This window comes from Pelecanus crispus, chromosome 2 (genome assembly GCF_030463565.1).
Source record: "Pelecanus crispus isolate bPelCri1 chromosome 2, bPelCri1.pri, whole genome shotgun sequence".
NCBI classification, from domain to species: domain Eukaryota; kingdom Metazoa; phylum Chordata; class Aves; order Pelecaniformes; family Pelecanidae; genus Pelecanus; species Pelecanus crispus.
In genome coordinates, this window is record NC_134644.1 from 123,607,950 (window position 1) to 123,634,601 (window position 26,652).

At 40.6% G+C, this 26,652-nt stretch overlaps 2 protein-coding genes across 2 annotated transcripts in view; both read right to left on the reverse strand.

The window, feature by feature from the left end:
* LOC104033437 (zinc finger protein 521) overlaps window positions 1-26,652 on the reverse strand; it is a 205,118-nt gene that overhangs the window by 85,714 nt on the left and 92,752 nt on the right. The window contains exons 6-7 of the mRNA XM_075705057.1: window positions 22,408-25,760; window positions 5,722-5,806 (exon numbers count right to left, since the gene is read on the reverse strand). Of these exons, the coding sequence (XP_075561172.1) occupies window positions 5,722-5,806; window positions 22,408-25,760 (3,438 nt within the window). The remainder of the gene's footprint in view (window positions 1-5,721; window positions 5,807-22,407; window positions 25,761-26,652) is intronic.
* The window catches only part of SS18 (SS18 subunit of BAF chromatin remodeling complex), a 430,088-nt gene that overhangs the window by 14,371 nt on the left and 389,065 nt on the right, over window positions 1-26,652 (reverse strand). The gene's annotated exons all lie outside the window — the stretch shown is intronic.

Here is a 26,652-nt window from a genome sequence, read left to right on the forward strand (position 1 = left end):
ATGAGTTGCATAAAATGTGTCCTTATGTCTTCTAATGGTTACATACTACTTGTTATTGTAAAACACAGCTGTGAAATTTCTTTGCAGGGAAATGAAAACGTTAGATCCCACTTTCTACTCTTCTTTTTACACTACAATTGTTCCAGCATAGATTTGTTTACTTGGGGATTAATGAAGTATTTGCTGGTGTAAACTAGAATTGTTCTTGTCAACTGCAGGGTTGCTTCATCCTGTTTTCCCATTTGCTTCCTAACTTCGGTGCTTGGCATCTTTTTTTCTTTCCCTTCATTTCCTCCTCCTGCTCACACCTGCTACCTCGCTCAATGCTACACAACATCCTCCCCTCAAAAACAAGCTCCCCCCTCACCACAACAGACTTCACAAAATGTGTCTTATACACAATACTGAAAAGGTTAAAAAAAGAAAAGTGTGTTTACTTATCAGAAATGACCTATATAGAAATTGTCAAAAGTAGGGTTGCAAAAAGGTACTGAATCCTGGCCGTCTCACTCTTCCCCCTTGCTCCCTGACTTTTCAGAGGGGTAGTGACTCTTGCTATGACACTTGGGCTTGCTTTCTCCATCGACAAAAGTAGCAGCAAACTGCAAAGATCGTGGCTGTTTCCCCCTTTTATCATTCTCTTTGTCAGCCTGATCAGTCCTCAATGGTAAATGTGCTGCTCTGTTGTGCACAGCCAGCGGCTCGCAATTTGCTCACTATGTTTCATGAGACAGTTGTTTGTGGCTGTTTGGAACACATTTGCCTCTTTGGGGATTTATGCACTAGTTGCAATGCCAACCTCCATAGTGATAGAGATTTCTTTCTAACTAAAATAGATAATTAGAAGCTGGTAATTATTGGTCAAGAATTATCAGAGTGAAAAAAATTAAGCTCTTCATAAATAGTTCTTGGCAATGTCATCTCTTTACATTATCTCATGCCTAACAGCACTCTACTCAGAGTACTTACAAATTTACACTACTGCTGTTGAGCCTCATAATTTTATATGGAGTAATTCCTTTTCTGAGTTAAACATGTCTGAACTCCCCCAGTTCTGATCCACTCTGTATGTGCATGTGTGCAAAATCCTAGGCAAATGTTATGGTAACTGTTTAGTCTGTTTACACTGAACTGCATCAGATACTACAAATGTAAAGGAATCAGTGGAAGAAAAAAAACAATGTTTAGCTTGTCTGCTTAAAATAACAGGGAAAATAATACGAGGAGCAGCGGAGTGCAGCAAATAGAACACAAACAATGGCAGACTCTCTTCCTACCCTCTCAGGTCAAATGCCAACTGTAAACTATGTGAGCAAAACAAAGGGATGCCAGAAAGCCTCCCTCTTTTCCACAGACATCACTCACCCAGAAATAGAATTTTCTCAAAGAAAGCTGCTAAAAATGCTACATATTCCACTCGGAGGGAAAAGTAAAAGCAAGAAGGCTGCTGAAGAGTTGCCATGTTTGCCAGTACTTTCTAAACCCGTACGAAAGGCACCTGGACTTACATTTCCTCCTTTCCCACTCAAAAGCTGAGAAATTGTGTTACCAACACATTTCAATACACACACCAGCAGACATGTTTTCATTTGGCAATCACCCTCATGATTAGCCAAACAAAAGTACATGCTTACATCCAAAATAATGCCTAAACAGAGGGCCTATTTAAAAAAGCCCACAGTTTGCCTCGCTTTCTGTCCACTGGCATCCCCTAGCCTAAGCTGGAATCAGTGTGTAGTTTAAGCAAACACAGGCGTTGCTTGATGAAGCACGGTGTCTGGAAATGTGCCGTCAGATCTGGCAGTCAGAACTCTTGAACTTTCACTCACTTAATGCAAGCAAGGAATTCCACTTCTTTGCCTCTTTGTCCTCACCTATTCAATGGACAAGGCTTATTGCCCTGTCCCATCACAAAGATTTTGGGAAGACTTGACTAAAGGCTGCAGAACAGTTTTAAAACGGGAAGTTCTAGAAGTAACGAACATGTAGTTACTGAGGAAAGCCATCCCTATGACATCTTTTTAATATATAACTTGTATAATAATGAATGCAAATTGTATAGTTGTCAAAGATACTTAAGGTTACACTTCACTGGGTCATCTGCAGATTTTATTTTCCATTAGGTGGCATAATCCCTCTTGTTGAATTGATTGAAACGTATAATAAAATCTGTAAAAACACTATATACCCTCCTAACAAAGAAGAGTAAGAGGCTTTTCAAATAGCCTCTAATCCCTCTTCCCCTGCTAAATGTCTAGTTGAGATTATATTTGATTAGACAAAAACACACACATACACACAACCTAAAAATACCTACCCTCAGTGGAGCTATTTTAGCCAACAAAGTAATTCCGGTTGCCTTATTTAAAAGTCTAAGTTTCACACAGGGGTTTTATAAACATATCTTTGCCTCAGTGACCTTCCATAATGCAACTTCTCTCCGTGGATATCAGCAACATGAACTCAGTTTACAGCCCAGGATAGTGTTCAAGGGGCACAGTGATTAGATGGGACACCATCAACTTTTATAGGCTCCCAAACTGCTAAAAAGGTGGTGAGAAGGAAGCGTTTCCCCCAGCTGGCTGAGCATGTATCTCTATCAGTGGTTCCTACCCATTTCTGAGTGGGGTCTGGCAGATGACTTTCCACCTTCTTGTTTGTCCCATTGTCCCAGCTGCCTCCCCTTTTCTCTTTTCCCTGAATTACGATTATGAATTCCTTCAGGTAAGAAGACAGTACATCCATCAATAACTGCAACACAGATAATGCTAGCATTTTACTATGAGAGGAAAAAACAGTTCCTGAGACTGTGATGATGTCTGTAAAGCCATTTATTGCCCCTGCATTTGATCTGTTTGACTTTTAACACCTGCCTTCTCAGATTACCTTTCCTCTCTCTCGCATTTAAAGTCCTTCTTTTCCACCCCACCGCCTCTCTTCCTGAAGCTTTCTCAGTTTCCCTTCCCCGGAGGAGTGAAGACACTACATCTTGTTCTGCCAGTCTCCTACTGGTAAAGCAGGGCAGGAAGACATATTTTATCAGATACCTGTAAAAAAGGGAGGGGCCAACGTGTTTAGGAAACCATTTTTTTTTGGTTGGTAAATGTGCTGTGTCAACAAGTCAATATTCACTTAAGTATTTCATCTGATGTGTTTTTCAGTCTACACATTGATATGCATGCAGGTATCTATGGGTATATATATGGTTATGTATTATATATATTCACAGAAATGTGTTTGCGTGCATGTTTTCTGTATTATCTATGAATACTATAAGCCTACCTACAGGCACACATAAACTAAGGCCAATTTTAAATAGCTTGATGTCATCCCTTGAACCTTTCTCTCTAGACAGAATACGTTCTTGGAAAAAGGCCTGTGAACAATGATATAAATTAAAGGGGAGGGGAGAGAGTGAAATTAGAAAGATAGCTAAGGAAAAATCCAATTAGTGGTGAGAAGGCTAACAGAATTGGAGATCAGAAATTATTTTTCCCTGTACTTCGATTGCGAGGTCACATTCAAAACTCTCTGGAACGTTGATATTCCTTTCACTCCATCCCAACACAAAATCCCCTTGCATTTGCTTAATCGAGGCTACATCATTAGGAGCTGCACTGTTAAGTCTGGCAGTGCAGATAAGAATCTTCCACTGAACACAGATTACCACAAGCATGACCAGCAAATCTCCCTGCATGTTTTGCAAGCTCCTTCTTTATTTCACTGGGAAGATTTTATATTAAGCACGTTTAAATCTGTGTCACTATGGTTATGTCATGAAGCAATATCATGCATGATTGGATACAACACAGACAAAACAATTAAATATTTTTTAAAAGATTCTCTTTCTCATTCAACCTCATCCAGCTTTTAGAAATGAAACATAGGCAGTTAGCTCAGTTTAAGAAAATCTCAGTCTTTTCAGATCTGCAGGCTGAAACCTGCAGATTCTAACTGGATTTGTCCTGCTTTACTGACTCTCTCCTCCTTTCTCTCCTCCCATTCTGACCCTTTACTAAAACTCATCCAGAAAATAGAGGGGAAAAAAAAAAAAGAACATCTGAGCATTTCATGAAAGAAGTGGGCTCCTTTTCTGAAAATGTGAGGCACTTGGGAAGCGGGTGGCAAGCAAACTCACCACTCTGCCAGTCCAGCATCATCCCTTACCCACAGTATCCGTATTCCCTGTCACGTTTCAGTGTCAGTATGCTACAATTAAGAACATGTCAAACACTGGACTCAAAGAAAACAGCAGAAATGGTGAGTTCTGTTGTTGGTAATAACCTACTTTTAAATTCCACGTTACTGACCCAGATTGAATACTGTGAAGCAGTTCAAATTATCTCCTCCCCAAAGACGCAAAATATCAAAACTAAGGCTTAATCCAACAGGCAAATCGCTTTGCTCCTTTACAAAACCAGCTTGTCATTTGCGTTTATTCATTTTTATGAAAAGTATATAAAATGTTCATGCTCTAAATTTATTAAAACTTATTAATAAAGTACCCAGAGAAAACGGGCTATTAAGTTTTTGCAGGTAGCTTTCTTTTACAGTGCAGCCAAATTACTAGCACTCATGGAAGAAATCTGCATATTACCTTCAAAGAAAAAAAAATTAGCATCAAGCTAAGTATTTTAAGTTATAAAATGAAAAAAACCCAGCAAATTCTCTTCTGTGGGATATGTAATTACTGGCTTCTATAGCATATCGTCTGGTCTGTGCTTTGCATGCTTTTCTATTATTATAGCAAGAAAAACAGCATAAGGGAAGCAGGAGTATAAAACGAATGGTATCCATCTCTGTCTTGAAATGCGAAATTTGGAAAAGAGGCTAAAAATAAAACAAGACAACCCTGGCAACGTTATCTTATTAGCAGGCAAATTATGTGCTTGATAAATTTAATTGGCTGATAGAACTCTTAGTGCTATTACTGAGTGGTTACCAAATTGAAAACATTATGGGTAATCCTAGGGGAATAAGTAAATAATAGGAAAATATGAATATCAAAGAAAAAGCAGCTTTTGTTTTATTCCAATTTACAACTGTAACAGCCTTGTAAATATCAAGCCAGGCTTGGATTCAGGAATCCTAAAAGACTGTTTTAAATGATTGTTACCTTAAAGAGCAGATTCCATTACTGAATACTACTACTCCTTATTTTTTTCAAATAAATGATAGTATTTAATTGTATACAGACATGCTCAGGATTTTTTTCCAGGCTGCTCAAACACAACAAACAATACTATTTTATGGCCATTTGAATTATTTATGTTTCCTAATGACAAAAACTCACCAGTTTTGATTTTGGTACCAAGGTGCTTGAGAAGTACACAGTAGTGTCATTACCATAATAACTTCTGAAATTAAAACCTGTCTAAAACTCTACGGAAAGCTAACATCCAGTTCATTAACCATTCCTGTTAGTTTGTTTTCAATAATGCAAAAATGATTAGAAGTTTAATTTGCTAATCACCTGTGTTTTGACTGGCAGTGGATATATAATTCTCTGCAGAAGTCTAAACTAGCCCTTGCAGAAAATAAAATATGCTAATGCTTTATCAAGTCTAATAATATGAATAAAAAAATCAATCATGCCTAGGTTAATCATTGATGGATGCACAATTAATTTCTCCTTAACACTGTTTAATTTTAGAGGCAATGATGATCATGAGTAAGAGAAATGGCTATCTTGTCTTTCAGAAGTTTCAGTGCTTCACTTACCAATCATGTGGTTTGCAACATGAACTTGGATATCCCATTCATTGTAGAAAACCATCTGACATTTGATGCACTGGTAGGTCTTCTTCTAAAGAAACAAGGGTAGATAAAATTTACTGAAACATACAATTGGAACCATTTCATTATAACTCAAAATACTGAGTTCAAAGTGGTCATTTAAAGCTCTCCAGCAGTGTTTTCATTAAGGCTTAATTATGAATATTAAAAAATAACACTCTGCAGTTCTGTAGTATCTTTTATCTGAGTTTCCTGAAACTCTGTAGAGATTGTTATTTTCCCAGCTTCCTAACTCTGTGGACAGACAAGTATTGCTGAAACACCAGCTTTATATTAATGAAAGGCAAAATGCAATGAGGACATGTGGGATGTGATCCAAACAACGCTGAAATCATTGTGAATCCTTCATTTTATACCAATAGATTAGGCCCACTACAGAACTGGGGAGAAGCCAGGAACAGAACACCGAAATCAGAAATCCGCTTCTCCCTCATTCTCAACTGGGTTGCAGAATCTCCTCTGCACTGCAGATTTCAAATGGTCCATCAGGCTGCCATCTTTCAAGGAGGGAAAAATCCCTGCTAGTCTGGACAAATGGTTACTGCATCCAGGCAGTTGCTTCAATATCTATTGGGAAGCCTGTACTAAAACTGGGAAAGCTGGCTACAAACCAGCCAGAGAGCAGTCCTTCTGGCCACATTAGATTGGGCCTGACTTACTTAAAAATCATGATGTATACAGATCAAATTTCATTATAAACACGGAAATGCATTACTCTGCTCTCTCTGGTGTATGGGAAAAGTTGCTTGTTTGTGTCTTGGTGTCTTTCGAAAGAGATCTGCTATTTTACTTTTGTACAAGGTATATCACTTGTCCAAGACATTTCAACATCCTAAGAATGTGATTATCTTTTCTCTTCTTATTGTTCTTGACCTGAATTGGCCAGAGATTTGATATTGGGAAGCATTGCTTTAAAAGTGGAAACTGAGAGTGTATCAAAAAGTAAAATTTTGGTTTTTCATCATAAAACTTAAAATCTGCAGTTATCCAGGCATCTAATGAGACAAGGTAGATTCATAAAAGTATTCAGCTGCATAATTGTAGTACCAAGGACTCAGGTCCTCAGGTAACAGTCCTGGAGAGCTCAGTTGTTGTTTTGAAGATGCAATGAAGGCAAGGTAAGCCCTGAACTGCCATGTCAAGGCAGTAGCTCTCAAAAGACACGTATCCTTCTGTACAGGCACAGACACCTTGCCTACTTCAGCAAAAAGAAAAGAAAAAAAAAAAAGAAAAACATTTTTTGAAGAATGTAAATTTACAAAAAGCTGGCACAGATTTAGTATGTTGCAGATTTCATATATATTAGTTGGGGAAGAAGTAGGGTTCACCAGATAGTGTGCATCAAAAATCCAGCCTGTCTTGTATGTATCTAACTTCTAAAGAGTGTTATACAGCTGGTATTATTGATTATATTAAAAAAGCTGGGGGGGTGTGGGGTGGTGGTCCTGACTCTGAACATTTTTAAAGACTTGCTGGATTTGTTAGCAGCATGTCAATTTAGATGCCCTGTCCCAGACAGATAAAGTGCCCATCCATTAAGTATGTTTCTACTTCAAACCTATAGGCAGGAATATAAAGACTTTTTCAACATATGCCATTTTGTCTTACCAAGTTAACTGAAAAATTAGTGACTAATCAAAGTCAACTCTGAAATGAAGTGTTCCTGTGGGCTCCTCTTTACAAATTTCCCATTGCTTCTCATACACAGAGGCTATTTTAATTTTCTGGATGACAATACCAAAATGTATTGCGTTGCTTCTCGATGGAAACAATCATAAGCCTTTTTTGCTGTTTTTCATTTAAATCAACTTTAGTTTTCTGACATGTAACCAAGTTAAATCCTTATGTAGACAAACAAAATCAATGGGCATCCAGAAAAAAAATCTGCTTTGACTTAGTTTTACAGTTATGATTTGTAAAGCCTGCCGTTTTGAAAGATACAACACTTTTCCTCTTTTTTGTTGTTGTGACAATACCGGTAACATTGGTAGAAATTCAGATTCAGTCTAAGGATTTCCTATTATATGTTAGTAAATTTAACCTTACTGCACTACATCTAGATCTATCAAAGACCTCTAAATAATGACAGTCACGATCAAAGATTTATTATGCTAAGCTCTTTACAAGATGCTTTTTGACGCTGACATATAGAACAACAATATTGCATAAATAACAATCACTCTCCCTTTTTTTAAAACATTGTTTCCCTTTAGAACTAGTTAGAAAATATTTCTTACTCCCTGATGACTGGCACTATATATTGTTTATTAGCATACCCCTAGCATTATTCCTGATATGTGACTTTGTTCAAAAACAAAGAAACATAAACTTAATGGCTGGTCTTTTCTCTTGTTAGCACAGTAACGCAGAGTGCATGTCAAGAATTGTTGGCAAAATTATGACTGATGTATATAATGACAACACATACAAAGGTTGAGGTTTTTTTGAAGTCTAATGCCAAAAAATAAACTCATTTGACAACAACGACAAAAAAATAATTTACTAGCACTTACTAGCCTCTTCAAAATGATCTGACATATCTGCAGAATCACACACAGAGGTTTTCTTTTTATCATGAAGGGAAGAATGTTTTTGTGACTGCTGCTTGATCAAACACTAGTTCTTTTTTGTTCCCAAACATATTCTAAAATGTTGACATCAACTTTTATTAGCTCAACACACACTCATTTCAAAGTGTCTAAACTTGTGCATGGTTAAGTTTTTATTTTAAAAACAAACTCAGTAAATTCCATTTACTCTTAGATTTTCAAATGATCAAACCCAGTCATTTTCACACCATGTTGAACAAAAGCCACATACTTATTTCCATATGTTTCGCATTCTAAAGAAGTCCTTTTTCACTGCAAGTTACATCTTAGTCTCACAAGTTTTGTCAGAACCACGGGACTCGTAACTGCTCACAGGAGCTCCTGGGTCCTGATGTGCTTCATGGCTGGTCCCAATTCCCTACTGGGGTGAGATCCAGGGGGAGACCCAGCCCCTCCTCACTCCGTGTTCCCACAAAGGGGAAACCTGGGGGAATAACACAGAAATGAGCCCTGGGGTTTTGCAGCTTCTTGTCCCTTGCCCAGATAGCTAGGAAAGAAGCCTTGCAGCACTTGTGTAGCACAGCACAGAAGAAGAAATGGCGTTCTGACTCCAGGAGGCATGTGGATCTCTCGAGTGTCTCCAGCCCTCTGCGACACACGATGGCTCCGCAGAGAACGCAGCGCGGGGCTGTGACAGCCAGCCTTGCCTCGCCTTGCTGCAGCTGTTTGCAGCGAGGAACCCTGGCTGAGCTCCCTGCCCCTCTGCCCGAGGCACCTGTGCCTACGGAGGACTCGGCAGGACAGAGCGGGCACCCAGGCCTCGCTGCTCCAGCTCGCAGCCCAGGGCACATCAGCTCCACACAATGATGAAGGGTGGACAGCTGGGGGCACTTACACCCTAACCTGCCACCACTGCATTTGCCACAGGACGCCTGTCAGCCTCCTGCGAGAGACACACGTGACAACTTTCTCATTCTCTCCTCTGAAGGCAAAAACAAGCCGACACACATTTCTTGTTACAGAGTAATTTCATATCAGCAACGGTGGGCCGCAGAAGACCCTTACCAGTGCGTTTCCATATGGATTCGGGCAGAACCAGTATGTATCTGGAGTATCCATACTGCACTCTAAACTGTGCCTTGTTGCAAAACTTAGACAGATTTGTTCCAGAGGAGAGCAACACATACGTTATCAGATAGAATTAAGAAAGTGGTTTAACATTTTCCTTTTCTTTCTTACATTATTGTGGCCTCATCTTTTCCTAAAAACTCTTTAGTAAGCAAGCCACAATCCTTCACTAAACCCCCTCCTGTCAAGAACCTAAGTGCCAATTTGTTTCCTACATGCTGAGTGTAAATCTGAGGCCCAAGCCATTCCTGGAGCCATTAAAAATTGTTGTAGAAGAGTAACTGCTTGGACTAGGTGTCTCACAAGAGCACTGGGCAATCTGGTTGCCTCTTGCATCCCTGTTCACCTGCATTCCTGTTTTCAGAGCCAATTTAAAGCCTTACGGCATGCAACACTTCTCTGTGACTACATTTAATGAGCTTTGGATTGGGCCTTCAATCCATGCAGAGCATATGCATGTGTCTCTCTAACCTTTTGAATAATTAATGTCACCTAGACCTTTAATTATTTTCCTGATCCTCACTTGTCACTTTGCAGTTTGCAGAATTTCCTTTCTATAAAGGTGCCCAAAGTGTCCATGTCGTGTCAAATGAGGCTTTGCTCCTTTTACAAATGGCCCAGGAATATGGCCTTTCAATTCGTACTTCCATTCTGTGTCCAGAATTTTATTTGCTTTTATAAACCAAGAAAAACAATGAAGAAACACTCTACTAGAGGATTTACAGTTCTATTCAGGAGTGCTTCAGAAATATGCAGAAGATCCTTCTATGTAGCCTTCTGTGCCCTGTGACTGTCTGAGGTATCCATACATTCTTCTTTTTCTATTCCCTAGCCCCATTATAAAAATAAACTGTATATGCTACTTATCTGCCCATGCTCCACCTCCTTGTCAAAGATATTCAGAATTTTATCACCTGCCTATTTTGTTCTGACATTTCCCCGGTTTTGTACTATCAGGGAATTTCCTCACCTTGCTACTTATTCTTTCTTCCAGACTACTGATATGCTGCATAAATTCAACAAAATTGGTGCAAATAATGATTCTTAAGGTTTTCCATTATTCACACCCCTCCAACTTAACCTGCTTCAATTCACAAGACTCCTATGCTTTCCAGACCCACGTTAGTGTTTCTTTTCTTTTTTAATCAAACAAAGTATCTCTCCCTATGCCATACTTATTCACCCAACAGACTAGTCTTTTGTGCTATACCATTTCAAAAGCTTTGCTAAAATCCTGGTAAATCATGTTTATAGGCCTCTCTGTCAGCATGTGTGGCTACTCTCTCAAAATACTCTTTATTGAAAATTTTAAGCATGATCCTCCCTTTGTGAATCTTTGCTCTCTATCCTTCATTAAATCCAAACTTTCTAGGTGTTCTTCTATCATGTCTTTGATTAGCCTTTCTCTCATGGTCCTCACTGTTTAAATCAAGCACACAAACCAGTAATTTCATGCATAATCCCTAAATCCCCTGTTAAATGTCTGTTTAGTAGCCTTTTCCCAGGCTGTTGAAGCCTCTTCTTAAAAGACCGTAAATTTATGTGCCTAATTTTTCCTTTTATCTTCAGCTCCTTTCTCTGAGAATTTTGGGATGGGTATTTTTCCGTGTTTGTAAGTCACTTTTTGCATGCTATATTCCACTATATTACACCTAATCCATACTTCATTCTTCTCCATGGGGAGGATATGCCACAAGCTCCCCAATAAAGCATTTTTTCAACAGTATTGGTTTCCTTGATTACATATACCATTCCTAGATCTCCTGTATCCCCCTTTTAACTGAATACTTGTTTCATATATGAGAAGTAATCAAAACCACGTCTTATAGCTTCTAATGCACCGTGTCTACATTCCCTCTTTTGCAGCCAGGCTTGCAGGCATCCCTAGTTAATTCTACACTCCTTTCAGACCTCTCTTGCATGCACTACCAAAAATGGCTTTGACGTGTACCCGTTAGCCTAACAATAACCTCCTCGTTTACACCTCGGTACACTGTTTACCCTTGTCACACCAGTAAAGGGGACTTTCAAGGCTCTTTCCACTCAGGTTCAGCACAGACCAAGGGCATGGTTCAATGACACAGCTGAGACAACCTGCTGCTGCCAAAAGAGAGTGATGCCACACCTCCCACATCCTCTAATTCCTCTCTCCCAGACCAAACATTCAACCACAGTTTCCCTCACATTAAATCCAGGGTGGAGCTAATTCTACCTGTTAAAACAACAGAAAGGTAACCCGGCAAGAGAAAGTGAATAGCTTCCAACAAATCATACGCAAAACCAAGTTAAAACTTGCACATTAACTACAGCAACTTGCCAGTGCTAACTCCTAACGCTGCCAGCTCATTTTTTACATAATTATTTTATTACGCATTTGCAGTGTTTGGCCCTGCATGAGGCACAAAAGCAACCACCATCCCAGCTTATTTGCTCATTTAGCCATTTTTCGTCATAGCTCAGATTATTTTTGACAGTACCTTAATTGAGGATTTCTTTTCTATCTTCCTGGATGCTTATTTTGTCAACCTTAAGCTCTAAAAAAACTAAGCATATGTTAGCCAGTTTCACTGCATAGTTAGCTATTTATCTTGCTTACAAGGCACTGTCATCTTGCATATTTTTTGAACTGACTAATTGCTAACTCTTCTCATTGCTCACATAACACCCTTTAATTAGTATTTCCTGATTGTTTTTAAAAACATGTTCATAATGATTTTATGAGGATTTTTCCGTTCTTCTGCTTTTGTTTAGCAGGGTCTTAAGTTTAACGGGGTATGAGCGTACATGCCTAGAGACAGAATACAATCAATCCCATATGGTAAGCAAAACGAAAAATGGAGAAGAACATTACTTTTTCTAATTTCTTTCATTATGGTTACTTACTGCTTTAATACACAAAATGCATTGAGGCAGAAATACAAATCTTCATTCTAGCAGTCCTTCCTTCTCTACTCTGCTTGAAGTCTTGGTCTGCTGTTCTGTCTTTCACCTTTACATTCTGGATTCTGCATTTAAGCACATCTGTCTTCAACGTCTCTTAGTTACAAACCTTTCCTTCGCCTGGCTGATGAAGTGCATTAGCTTGCAATGCCTCACACCCCCCACACAGAAAGAACCACATCTTGCAAGATTTAAAAATTGCATCTCTTCCCTTTGAGCTCTCTAATACTAAATCTCTCTAGGTCTTTGAAACTCAGTACTGAAGTGAGCTACCTGTCAGGAAAGTGACTCTAAAACCTGGCAGCATGTGGCTGTATATTTATTTTCTCTCAATTACTTCGTATCAGGTTTACATAGTTTATGAGTGCAAACAGCTTTAAGTACTGTGAATTTGATTTGGGATCTGAAAAACAAATACGCTTCTTTCTGTCTTTCTATCCTAGGGACTGATCCTGGGTGCGGCTGAGCCTCTGAGCACTGCAAGTGTATGTGCTGAGCAGTGCTCAGGAATATGGGGCTGACTGTATCAGCCACTGAACTTTCTGTCAGAATCCCCACCTCTTTCTGTCTCCTTACATTGCACTTAAAATGCACTTAAAACTTCAGAGACCCTCTGAAGCCAGAGAGCTGCTAACCCATCAAGAGGCATCCTAATGTTCAGCAGCAAACTATCAGAGCAGCTGTGTGGCTATGGACATGAAGGAGAAACTATGATCAAGACTGCGCTGATAATCTTGCAGATGACGTGGCATCAAAGCACAGGCAGTAGAGCATGACTTGGCAGGTCTGAGATGCAAAAAGTTGATGTTCTGAGTAAGCTGATAGACTTTTTTCTTCTTAAAGTTGCTCTTCTTCCTTTGTTTTAAAAAAGGCATACTGAGACAGACTGTCACTCAATAAAGCCACTACTTTCTTCACCAACAATCAGCAACAGATGTAGCCCAATAAAATTAATAGTTTGCAAATACGCACAAGAGAATACTCTTTTGTCTCTTTTCTCCATCACAAATTTTGTAAAAGCTCTCTGGATTTTAACAGAAAGGCAGAATCGGGGGCTTTTTATATACCTTATTTCGACTTAAACACTGAAACCACTTTTCTCCCCACACTATGGATAATTAATGCTGATTAATTTCACTTTCCGAAGTGTGACGCAGGACCCTCCCCCTGCCCTTAATTGTCCACTTGCAACTCAACCTTTATTCCTGCAGAATTCTGGGCTACTACTTACCAAGATAATTTAATCCTACAGAATAGAAATTGTGCTCAAAAATATGCAACATTAATATTAATGTACAAACATAAATCTATTACTCATACATAATATATAAGAAATTAATTTTCATTTAAGTATCAGGAGAAGGATTAAACCCCTTAGATCCTTCTCATGCAATTAGCTCTGCACTTGGGAAAGTCAATGGGACTCCACAAATGAAGGCTTCACATGGTAACACTGGCAAGACTGGGGCTTTACAAAGCGTTGCCTACACTACAAAATATGCCATGAACAGAGTTCTACAATCATACTGCTGTAATTATAGTACTACCCTGTATGGATATTCCTAGGCCACATCAATGTTAACAAATATACTGGTAGCATCTGAGCTGGCACACAGCTGCTGACATTGCAATGATGCTTGACTGCATGCCCAGTTGGAAAAACCTCTGCCAGGGCAGCACAGCTGCCCAAGGAAGTGGTGTACCAGCAAAACAAGCACTCCGCTGAGCCAGTCTTCAATGCTATCCACAATCATTTGTGTCTAGCTGCTTCTTCCTGTGAAGACATACTTGCTTTCCTCTAAGGAAATTAAGGGAACTTCCCACAATTTCCTCTGTCCCACTTCATAATCTTTTACTTTCACATTAATTCTTAAAATTTCAGCAGTTCCTTAGGTACATCCTGTAATAAGCTCATTTCTTTTTGCATGGGGCTTCAGTCCACCATTTCCTTATCAGAAAAAAAAGAGATTGCAGAATTTGTTTCAGAAGCAGAATGTCATACTTCTAGGTTTGCAGGACTTCAACCACTCAACCACCATCACACAAGCTACCAGATGTGAAGCAGGGAAGATAACAAAACTGAGGAGCTATGGTTACGACAGATAGATCAGTAAAATCATCAGGTGATGCAGACATTTCCTGACTATGCCTACAAAAGAAGCACCAAGCAGCAGAACAAGATCAATTGCAAGTTGGCCACTGTCAGCAATGGTTGCAAGGTTTTCATATGTAGCCAGCCACGCTCCTAGAGTTTGGCACTGAACCTATTTCAGCCATCAGAGCAGAAACCAAAAACAGGACTGTTGTAGCAGTGGGAAAACAAGTACAAAAGGGTATCTGGAAGCTTGGAGTCTCAGATCATTCTTTGTTGGTGAACCACCCCATTTCCTACTGGAAAATGTAGAGAGGAAGAGGTGGCCTTCCAGATATGAAAAGCCATTAGGTGTGCCTTTTTGCACAGAATGTTGAATCTGGATAACAGGTAAAAAACAGACGAAGTCCATCCCACACAGGATACCAAAACTGTGGAAGCATGATCGAAGGGGACAAATACTTCCTCCTCTCCTACCTCCCACCTTGTTTTTCAGTACACAAGCAGCAAGCAGCTTTTAAATGGCCACATTTGTAAGTGGCTGTGTTTTTAAGTCACTCTTCAGAGACATTTCACAGGCATTATGAATGATCCTTGAATGTGTGTGAGACTTTCATCTTGAGGAATTCAGACCTTTAATAAAAACTGCAGGCAGGGGCTTTTTTCCCAGATTTGCACATTATTACTGGTAGGACTGTACTGAGATGCTCAGTATCAGGAGAGGCCCCACACTTTTATTCCCTGACTTATGAAGCCGTATACTAGCAACAAAGGTTTAACCACCAAGGAAGAACAGGATAGCATCAACATACATCTGGTAGGTAGGCCCAAAGGATGGTGCAAACCACAGAATCACAGAATAAGGTTGATCTCTGGGGGTCCTCTGGTCCAGCCCCCCTGCTCAAGCAAGGCCACCTAGAGCTGGACCCGACCATGTTCAGATGGCTTGTGAGTATCTCAAAGGATACACAATGTCTCTGGGTAACCTGTGTCAGTGCTCGGTCACCCTTGCAGTAAAAGTGTTTCCTCATGTTCAGAGGGAACCTCCTGTGTGTCGGTTTGTGCTGACTGCCTCTTGTCCTGAAATGTCCCATGGTGAGGACAGACGTAAGCAGGAGACACATTTCTGCCATCATATTCAGCAGAATACACTGTATAAAATACTACAGGTCATATTTTATACAACAATTTGCAATACAATGCAGGAAATTGAATAAATGAAAGATGGGTTTGGCAGGAGAAAAAAGCACCTAAGAGTTTTGAACAATCAGGCATAAGATCAATTACCAGCCATCACAGAGCTATGGGAGGTCAAAGAAGATGACACTTTAACAAGATGCTACATATCAGGTGGTTCATTCATGTTCATTTTGTACAACTTTGTGAAACAAGCAGTACTGGGGCTACACATCCATTTAAAATTAATGGCTAGCCCATATTACTTCCCCAATGACAGAGTAACAAATTCAGGTGTTATGTTTGTTGTATGAGACACATAATACACACATTACATATAACAACTTTATTGAGCAGTGATAAAAAACATTTCTCAAAACATTTACAGTCACTTAAGAAGTTGGTCTGTGAGCACCATAAAGAACAGATCATGGTTTCTGATAGCTTCATTTCTTGTGACTGATTGGCTTTTGCATAAAAACCAGGTATGAACTTCAGTTAAAGCCATCTTCCTGGTTTGGATCCCCAAAAGGCCTCTTTCCTGTCTGGATTCTATCACTTGCTGGGTCATCTCTCTTCCCAAATGTAAAAACTTTACAGGCTTTGAGATTCCTATTCATCTATGAAGTTTTTCTTGAAACTGGCCAAGAGTAGTCCAAAAGTAACAGGGGAAGAGAGAGAACTCTCTAGAGGTATGCAAACCAGCAGACAAAGAGAGACATGCCATGATTTCCCATGTCTTGCTCCTGAAGATAATCAGGCTAGAAAAACGGGAAATTTCTTATTGTTTCTCCCGAATTCTGAGGCCAGAATACAATCACTACTCTGATTTTCCACTGGGGCTGTGCAGAAGGGGAATTGTGGCATGTTACCCTGGTCACTTGGCCAGCTGATACATGTGCAGGGAAAGCCCCAGGAGGACAGTGGATTGCACAGCTGACCTGTTGGTTTATACATCTCAGGATGGTTTGTCTCATAAAGCTTTGTTGAATCTACATTTTCCCCCTCTAGAGATGCTTAAGGTCTTCATCTCATTCCTGTATCCCTCTCCAGTCCTGACTTTCTTCAAGCAGGCATTGCCCCCCACTGCATTGTTTCATAGAAATCTTGGTTCGGTGCTCTTGAAAACTTTGGAAAACACATTATGCTTTCTCCCTCTCGTGCAAAGTTTTCACAGGCGTGAAGAAGATGCCTCTCCAAATTCTCCATCTGAAGCCTCTGACAAGTAACAAGAGAGACAAACAGTATTAGATTTTAATGATCAGTGGACAGGAAACTAAGAAAACTCACTGCAATTATCCCTCTTGCTTCCGTTCAGCAGCTCCCAGCCAACACATGGGCTTCCTTTCACAGACTGACTTCATGATGCGTGTGAGAAGGTGGGGAGTTTGCTGCTTAACTTTGGTAGGATTTACAGCAACAGGATAAAAAATAACACCAGCCTTGTTAAATTCAGAGAGGACTCTGTCTGATAGCTCACTACTGAAAGTGTGAAGACAAAGAAGAAATGCTTAAGCCTGTGTCTTGTCAGCCAGTCCACAGCAGTGGTACTACCAGAAATTAGAGCATAGCATAATGTGAAGGTGGGCTACTGTGGCAAGAAAATCAGGGTAGCCCTTCCTAAAAATATATATGGTCACATTTTAAATAATACCTTCCTAAAAACAATGTCAAAATGATGCAAGAAGGCAAAAATGTATTTTTAGTGAGCTCATTCTGAAACTCCAGAAGCAGAAAATATGTTTGCCACAGATTAGTTCCACAAACTATTTCAAAGCCAAATCTTTCTGTCAGCAACAAACCTTTCCCTTTTTCTGTCCCCAAATTCAAAATCCAGCATGAACATCACTTATTCTGGGCCTAGATTCACTGACAGGAAACCCAAGGCACTACTTCTAATGTTTACATTACAAGTTTATGTGCTTATTCATAAAAATCCTGTAGTCAGAATGATCAGCTTGGATTGCTGATGAGGAGGATTATTTTAATTTCTTTACACATTTCAATTGAATGCATGACTATTGATTTCAGTGTAATTTTTTCAGTTAAAAGCACAGTGATTTATGTTGCTAAAATGCTATTGCTTGCCCTGCCAAAAGCATGCATCTGGGAACATTTCTGGGTTGCTCAGAGTCTTTTCTGTCTTCTTTCCGCCTCTGACTGCCAGTGCATGCTGTTGAAACAAACCAGCTACTTCAAAAGACAGTTCCTGTTTTCTGTCTTTGTGAGCCTGGCAGTGTTTTGAGAAGGGGGGAGGAACAGTAAGAGAAGAAAGGTAGATTCAGGGCCCATGAATAAAGAGAAAAAATGTAATGATAAAACAGTACACCCACCTGAGCTCCATTCTTTCTCCCAGGGTGATACCATTTCTGGATTCATCTGACATCAGATAAGTTGAGTTTCAAGGAGCCACCAGCTCTCCGCAGCATCTGAATTTTGTGACCCCATCTCCACAAGCTCATTGTCAGCCTGCACTTCCATGACTCCTTCCAGAATGGTGCTGTGATGTGCCCAGTGTCCCCTGCTGTGACATGCCCATCCTGGCATACACCTCTGCACAACCACAACAGGACAGAAGAGCAGCCCTAGATTCACGCTTATTCTGTTCTTCAGCTGGCGTGGCAGTTGCTAGTTCTCTCCTTTGTCCAACACTTTTGATACTCTCTGCTATATTGAGTTTCCGCAAGTCTTCTGCAACACCTAAATAAGCATCTTTATTCCTGCAGTAATTTGGCAGTGTACTTACACTGCTCCTTCTCTTCTCAGGACCAGAAAACCCAGAGTGTTCTTGTATTATTAATGACTGTCTCCATTGCCACAGGTAATACAGTATTCGCATGAGCTTCACATTCATGGAACAAAATGATACATAACTTAAGCTACTTACAGAAGCAATTACGCTTGCTGAGCATCTACTCTGGAAGTTACCAACAGGACCCCAAACTGGGCGCAGCTGCACATACGGATACACTAGCATAAGATAGGTTTTAGCAGTGAACTGTTGGTGTAAGCCGGAGTCCATTCCCTTCTCTCCTGCCAGCTAAGCAATTAACAACATAACTATTATCATACAGTTATGCTGGTATGATTCTGCATGTACAGAAGTCATGAAGCTTAAGGAGTGAGGGCACACCTTCTGCTGAGTCAGTTTTCTCATAAGGTGCATGACAGCATATTAAGGAGGAACAAGAGAAGCAAGGCCACACAGTTTTTCTTGAACACTGCTTTTCATCTTCCAAGTGCTTTACAAAAAACGTATCGCAATTAAGCATGGCAACACACTTTTCAGGAGCTATCAATCTTATTTTCTGAATAAGGAAAATGAAGCAGAGATGTTCAAGTAGATTTGTCCAAGTCAACAAAGCAAATGAGTGACAGAAAAAGGACTGATGTCTAGTTCCCAATTCACTATCATATCAGACCTTGTTTTCCACTTTTAAACATTAACTATCACCAAGAAGATTATTATCCTAGCCTAACAGTGTGCTTGCAATGATTCAAGATCTTTACAAGAAATCTACAACCTACCTGAATTCAGCATGTCATTAAACTCAAAGACTAAGTTACAGATTTGCCTATTTTAGAGCTCTTTCAATATCTAGCTGTCCACAATCTGCCTGTTTAAGTCTGTTTGATAGCTTATGGGTGCTACATTCAGCCGCATGATGGACTTAATGAGTTCTGACCTGTTCCTTGAGTTGTTGTAACTGATGATGACCACTGCCCATCATTTCCCATCCCAACTGAAAGGTAACTTTCAGTGAAGATGATTCAGGTCAACATCTTTCACTTAGCAAGCAGGGTGAGTTCAGCAGGTGATAGCTTGGCTGATGACATTACACTATGTTAAAGTAATTGTACCCTATCACATTATTGAGTACAGGATGAAAAGGGAAGTTTTCTAGTTCACCCCTGAGAATACTTGGCAAAGAAGCCAGAAGTGACATTTTGTAGTGTTATCTTTTATCTTGAAAAGATTATTTTCTAGTACTTTTACCATAGTAATCTATTACAGAGTAACAAAGGGTATTCAGCACTATTAATAGCCTGCCAACTAGTCTCCATATTTTTCTTGCCTCAGGAATGAAATGTTCTTTATATAAAGGTTGAAATCTCAAACCACATGATTCTCAATAATGCAAATGAAACCTTCACACCTTAATATTATGATTTTTTTTCTGTTGAAAATTTCCCCAAAATAGCATGTTTAAGTAGCCGTCTTCAGCATCCCATTCAATTCAAGAAATATCCTTCCAGTGGAGTAGCAAAGCCACTGACTAATTTTAGAAATACAATTTGTTTTTACTGCCTGGACATCCAGTCCATAGTGTTAAACTTCTGTGTATGACCACTTTCAATTCTGATTCTCATTGCTATAATGTTTGCATCACTACAATTTGAAACCAGTAATATCTGTTAGAAAAATAAATTATCTTTCACGATTTTACAAACATGCATTTATCGTTTCCAGAAGTACTAATGCTCTACCAGGAACTTGATAGCTTTGTGCTTCCCATGAGAAAAGAATCTGAAAGTCTAGGTTACTTATGTGGAGACCAGAACCACAGACACTGAAAAATCAGTTTACAAGCTCTGAATGGGGGCAGGGGGCAAATGGTGATTTGAAAACAGGCAAATGCTATTCACAAATCTTGCTGTAGTTTAAAAGGCTTTTTCATATAAAATACATTTCTAAAACAAAAATCGAAAGGAGCAAGAAGAGGAACATGATGCCAATCAGAAGAAGCTGTAAGAACTCTGATTATACATGATCCGAGTACAAGAAGATTCACTGATGACACTGAAGGTAACTGACCTTAGATCACCACAAAGGACCCCCAAATCTTTTTGTCTAGTTTACAAGCAAGAGAAAGGCAAGTTGGTAACATCTTATCTTGGTAACATCTTATCTTGGTAACTGTCTTAACACACATGATTCTGACTGTGCTTGAGGTAGCAAGAACTGGCTTCCAACATGACTGGGAAGAGAGATTTCAAGTAGTCACTCAGGGAAAGATGACAGAAACAAACCAGGATGACTCTGAACCTATGAAAAACATGCAGCTGGTAATCCTGTGGTTCCCACTTAGCAGCAGTACTACAGGACCATCAATGGCCTGAACTGCACCTAATGGGAGCCACTCCTTTTCCCTCTTATTTGCAAAGGTTTTCCTTAGACCTGTGGTTCTCAGTCTAACAACCTGCTCCACACGACATCCCATTCCCCAGGTGTCCCCTACCACAGCCCAGTGTGCAAACTGGAGATGCAGAAGTCATGAAAGCATAGGGCCCTTCCCTGGCAGATGCATCCTGCCTAGCACTTCACCTTTGTCTCCCAGCTCCACTTCCCTCTTCAAGGCCAGGCTGGATGGGGCTCTGAGCAACCTGATCTGGTTAAAGCTGTCCCTGCTCACTGCAGGGGGGCTGGGCTAGATGGTCTCTAAAGGTCCCTTCCAACCCAAAGCATTCTATGATTCTATGATTCATGGCACTCCAGGCCCTGTGCTGCCTCAGTGGCCTTCTCCCAGCCTACCTCCAGCTATGTTCTCAGTAGCACCACAAATACTTAGCTCTTGGCCCACTTATCCTTATGTATTTCCCCTCCTCCCTCTCTGCCTCCCTCCTGCCCTCCAGTTTGCATAACACTGTTGGATGACACGCTGAGAGATTTCTTACGCAACAGATGGGCTCACAAACAGGGAGTGAGGAAGGTGATGGAAGAGCAGCAGCTCCCTTGCCACAGGGTATCCACACACATTCACAGCAATGGGTTGCACCATGCTCGTACCATTACAGGCTAAAAGCTTTCTTGAAACAAAAGCTATTATTTCTTATCATTTGTCTGTGCTGTGTTTTTAGGCTTCCTGAACCATAAGGGGTCATTATCCAAGATACCGTGCCTAAAATACTAACCTTAAGTCATTCTACTGATAATATTTCTGAAGATAAAACAGATTCCCCTCCCTCAGTACACGACCCCCCTATCTTCCTGTATACCGGTGTTATTACTTGGTCACTGGTGACTGAGGAAGCAGATGAGATCTTTCAAGAGTTTGACCCTTTGGTTTTTTTCGGAAACATATATTTACTTTCTAAGTTATGCCATATGAATGGATTTCAGTCATCAGGCACTAGGTGTTTCAGTGACATCAAAATGTTCATCAGGAATGGAAAGAAAAACACAACAAGGAATTGCATCCAAAGGACTGATTTCCCAATCTACCTTAGGCTAGCGTTACACTTCTACTTAATCAAAATATGCTGCAAGAAGGGGAAAATGAATGTCTACAAGACAATTTACAAAAAAAACCCTCAATTTGTTGCTCACAAATATTTTTTAAAAATCCACCACTTATGCCAGCATTTTGGCTCACCGTACTCTACTCCTCTGTCATTAACGCTCTCTGCCGTAAGCACAACTCATAGCTGGGGATTCCAATGCATAAGGGAGCTAGGATAAGATTCAGTTGTGCTGGCATGAAGATAGGTCTCCTCAGTGATACAGAAGACAATATCCTAGGGAGACTGGAATTAGTCCTATTCCGCACAATTCAATCCAAGATGCAAGGCATATCAAGAAGCAAGTAATTACTAGCTGATGGCTACTGATGGAAATGTAACATGGTTCAACCTAAGCATTTCATGACAAGTGACAAGACGGCTTGAGAAAAGGGGGATTTTTTCCAAAAGCATGGAAGGTGTCAAGAGCAAAGAAAAAAGGGTTACCTCTTCAGTTTGGGAGGGGCTGATTCTGGGCATTGGAGATACTTGTGGTGTTTTCAGCTGTGTACTGTTGCTGTCTGGAACAAGCTCTCTGTGGATTGACTGAATATGGTTTTGGAGTTCACTTTCTGATTCAAATTTAACATTGCAACTAGAACATCGAGTCTTCAGTCCCCCTGCCTTGCTTTTGTTCTCAATGGAACTCAAGTTCTCATTTTGGCCCATGCCTTGTCTGTTACTGCTTGAAGGGATGTTGACACTTGGACTACCACTCTTACTGAGATTAACACAGCTAGCACACAGACCATATGGCAGACCGTTGATGTCAAGTTTCACTAAATCCTGTTTTGAGCGGAATTCCTTCAGGCAAGAAGCACACTTGTACAGCTTCTGGAGATGCTGTGCACGCCCTGTGGACTGCACGGCAGAACCATTTCCAGTTTTCTGCATGTGGAATGTGCCATGGATTTTCAGTTCCAGCGTGGAGGTCACTGTCTGCATGCACACCACACAGCGGAACCCCGTTAAGGAGTTCCTCAAGTCAGGGTGCATTTGGCAATGCTCTAAAAATTCCTCCTCGCTCTGGAGAGGCATCTTGCAAATCCTGCAGTTTCCAGTGTCCAGGCTCTTACTATGTGTGACCTTATGTTCAGTAAGAGTCAGAAGAGATGGAAACCGCTCACCACAGATTGGGCACATATAATGTTTCACTGGTCCCAAGTGTGTCTGCATGTGTTCTCGAAGCCCATTTTCAGAGAAGAATGTTCGAGAACACACATTACACTTGTAATTCCCTTTAATGAGTTCAGCCTTTTTCTTCACTATGGCACTTTCTCCAGGTCGAATGTTGTGGTCTCGAAGCTGGTGATTTTGCAGGAGAGTCTCCATGGTATAAGCTGCTCCACAAATGTCACAGCCATACATAGGCTCAGATGTGTCCACATCTTCTTCGCTGCCATCGTGGCTGTTATGGGACTCCTGGCTATTTGTCAACAAGGTCTGGAGTTCCACTTCCTCTTTCTGAACCTGCTCAGATGCCCCATTTGTTCCACAGTTTGGAGTTTTTGTTTCAAAAACACAGTGTTTTTCCCTTAAGTGCTTTTCCAGCAAGATGATAGCATGGAAAGCTTTGCTGCAGAACTTGCAGTTGTACTTTTTGCTGTGCGTAGTAATGTGACACTGCAGCTCCACCTCTGTACCAAAGGACTCGCCACAGAAGATGCACTTGTGTACTTTGCCTTGGTTCTCCAGGTGGTTGTGTTTAACGTGAAGCTGTAGGTCAGTCTCATTTCGGAAATCCCAGTTGCAAGATGTACATCTGTATACCTTCTTTTCATTGCTGTGCTTCACAGCCAAATGTAGTTGAATGGAGACTTTGGAGTCAAAAACCTCTTGGCACAAGGTGCAGCGGAAGAACACAAATGTATGCATGTCCAGTAGGTGTTTCTGCAAGTCATCCACAGAAGTGAACTGCTTGTCGCAGCTTTCACAGATGTAGTATGTTGAGGTGATCATGAAATGAATGGTAACATGCTTCAGCAGAGACTCCTGATTTGGAAATTCCTTGTTGCACTGAGGGCAGGTCAGTTTTGGCAGGACAGTGTCAAGATGTGTTTTTAAATGAGTCTGAAAACCGTCCAAGGAAGTGTACTTAGCACCACACTGATTACAAATATATTCACCTGCAGGACGAGGAGGAGCACCTCCAACTGCCTGCATCATCTTTAAAGAGGTCTGCTCAATGGTTACAGGAGATAAGGGACTCATGGCTCTGGATTTTTTTCCATTGTGGATGTAATTCAGTGCCAAAGGAATGTTCTTATGGTTCTCCTTGATATGCTTGTTCAGTTTTAGAACACTATTAAATATTGGAGAATTTGTACAGTAAGAACAAGAATACACTTCCACCACTGGATCTTTTGGGGTTCCAAGCACAGGGGAACCAAAACGGGAACTGCTAAGATCACAATGGACTTGTCTAATATGCTCTTCCAGAGAAGAATCTGTAAGAAATCCCATGTAGCAATGGGGACAAAAGAATGCATTACTGTCCTTAGCAGCAGGGTTGGCAAATCCATGAGAACATCGAATGTGTTCCTGAAGGGTGTTGAGGTCATTGAACACTTCAGAGCAGAAGTTGCACTGGTACACCATGGCAGGCATGGTAGAAACAATCAGTGCTGGGTCCGGAGCTTCATGGACTTGCTTAAGATGTTCGTTCAGATTGTAGAGAGATGGCAATACCTCCAAACAATACTGACAGATATGGGCTTGTTCGGGTTTATCTAAATGCATAGTTTTCAGGTGTATCTGCAAAACTGCAAGGCTGGAAAATAACTGTTTGTTGCAATAAATGCAGCTATAGGTAACTTTTGCCTGTTTACTCGAAGGACCAGTGATATCTGGCACTTGCTGAGCTGCCCGCTTCCTTCCACGACCTTTTGGTATAGGGGGAGCCGTTTCCACCATTGTTGAACTATCCACCGAGAGATTCGAATCCGGAGTGGTGCTAGAGACTGAGGTGTAGCCCACAGTTACCAAAGATGGGCTGTTGCTGTGGTTGCACGACTCTGGCTGCTGGTGACTGTCCATGTGGCTGTACAGCTCCTCCACAGTATGAAAGTTCTCAGAGCAAATGCTGCATGAATTCTTCTTCTCACCATTATGAGCCTGCTCCATGTGATTCACCAGAGACGTTTCCTCTACAAAGAGTTCATGACAGTAAACACACTGAAGAGCAGATCGGTCTTCATTAGGGGAACACTCTGGGTGACATTCTGCAATGTGCTTCTGAAGGTCTTCAGGAAAATCAAAGCCTTCTTCGCACTGACTGCATTTCTGAGTGTCTTTCATTTTCCAGTCCTCCATCCGGGAAGCGGACTGAGAGCCATCTTTGTTCCTCTCGTGAACCTGCATGTGACCATGCAGTGAACTAGATGACAGGAACCCACGCCTACAAATGGCACACTTATATGGCTTGTTGGATGTATGAGTCTTTAAGTGAATTTTAAGATGATCACTCCTTGAGAACGCTGCATCACACTCACTGCAGTGATACTTCTTGTCTCCCGTATGAAGCTTTATGTGGCGGTCCCTGCTCCGTTTGTGTTTGAAGAGACGACTGCAATACGTGCATTTGAAAGGGAGTTTGTCACTGTGACTTTGCTCGTGGTGCTTTAGGTAGCTGAGGCGGCTGAACGATTTGTCACAAAACTGGCATGGATAGGGCAACCCGGGGCCTCCTTCCTCTTCACCAAAATCACAACCTTCTCCATGGCTTGGGGAAGTCTGGTCCTTGCTAGAAGGTGATGATGCTGGCCATGAGCAAGTTGGGTCATCCTCAACATCCACTCCATCTGAAATGAGAAAGAAACATGCCCACAAGCTTAATCCGTACAGTTCAAAGGAGATAGCAAATGCATAGGAACAAGGCAGATCTGCTACTCCTAAATAGCTAAAACATATTAAACTCAGACTAGGATATTTCTTACACCTGTATCCAACTGCTTCAAGTCCACATTTATTTTTATCAGACTGTAAAACATTAAAAGTTATTAAATAGTTCTGTGCCTATATTGCCTTTTTATTGCTTTTTTATCATTCTTTCTCCGTTGCAGGATATGTATTATACATTGACAACTTTATTAAAATGCAGGTTTTAATATATTTAATGTTTCTTTTGTATCCATTGTAAAATGATTTGCATATTATGTGAACATCTGAAGAGTCAAAAGAAAGGAGAAAATATTACAGGAATTATTTAAAATTAACACAGTCAACCCACAGGCCTAATATTTAATAAAAAGATTCCCCCTGCTTTGCCACAGTTTTTTTTTTTTTTCCCCTTGAAGTCGATTCTGAACACAGAAATCTTTTAAAGGCTATTACTGAGAGAGACTTGGGTGTTATTCTAAACAATAATAGGAAAATATTACAGGGCAGGAACAGGACAACAGTATAAACAGTAATGTTTAATAAAGTGCAACCAGATTTCTCCAATAACGATACAATTCAGTTACTGCAAGCTGGCAGCTGGATCATTAAATGCTCAAAACAAACTAACAAACTGACAGCTACGATCAAGGAAAATGAGAAAGTTTCAAAAGGGTCAGATGTGAACAGCATTTTTTTTTTCCTTTTTAAGTTCAAGAGGTTGCCCACCACTTCTTCCTTTTTGCAAAGGCCTCAGCCAGCTGAACTTCCTCAGTCCAGCAGAACCTGTACTGTGAGGTGATCACAGACAAAGCG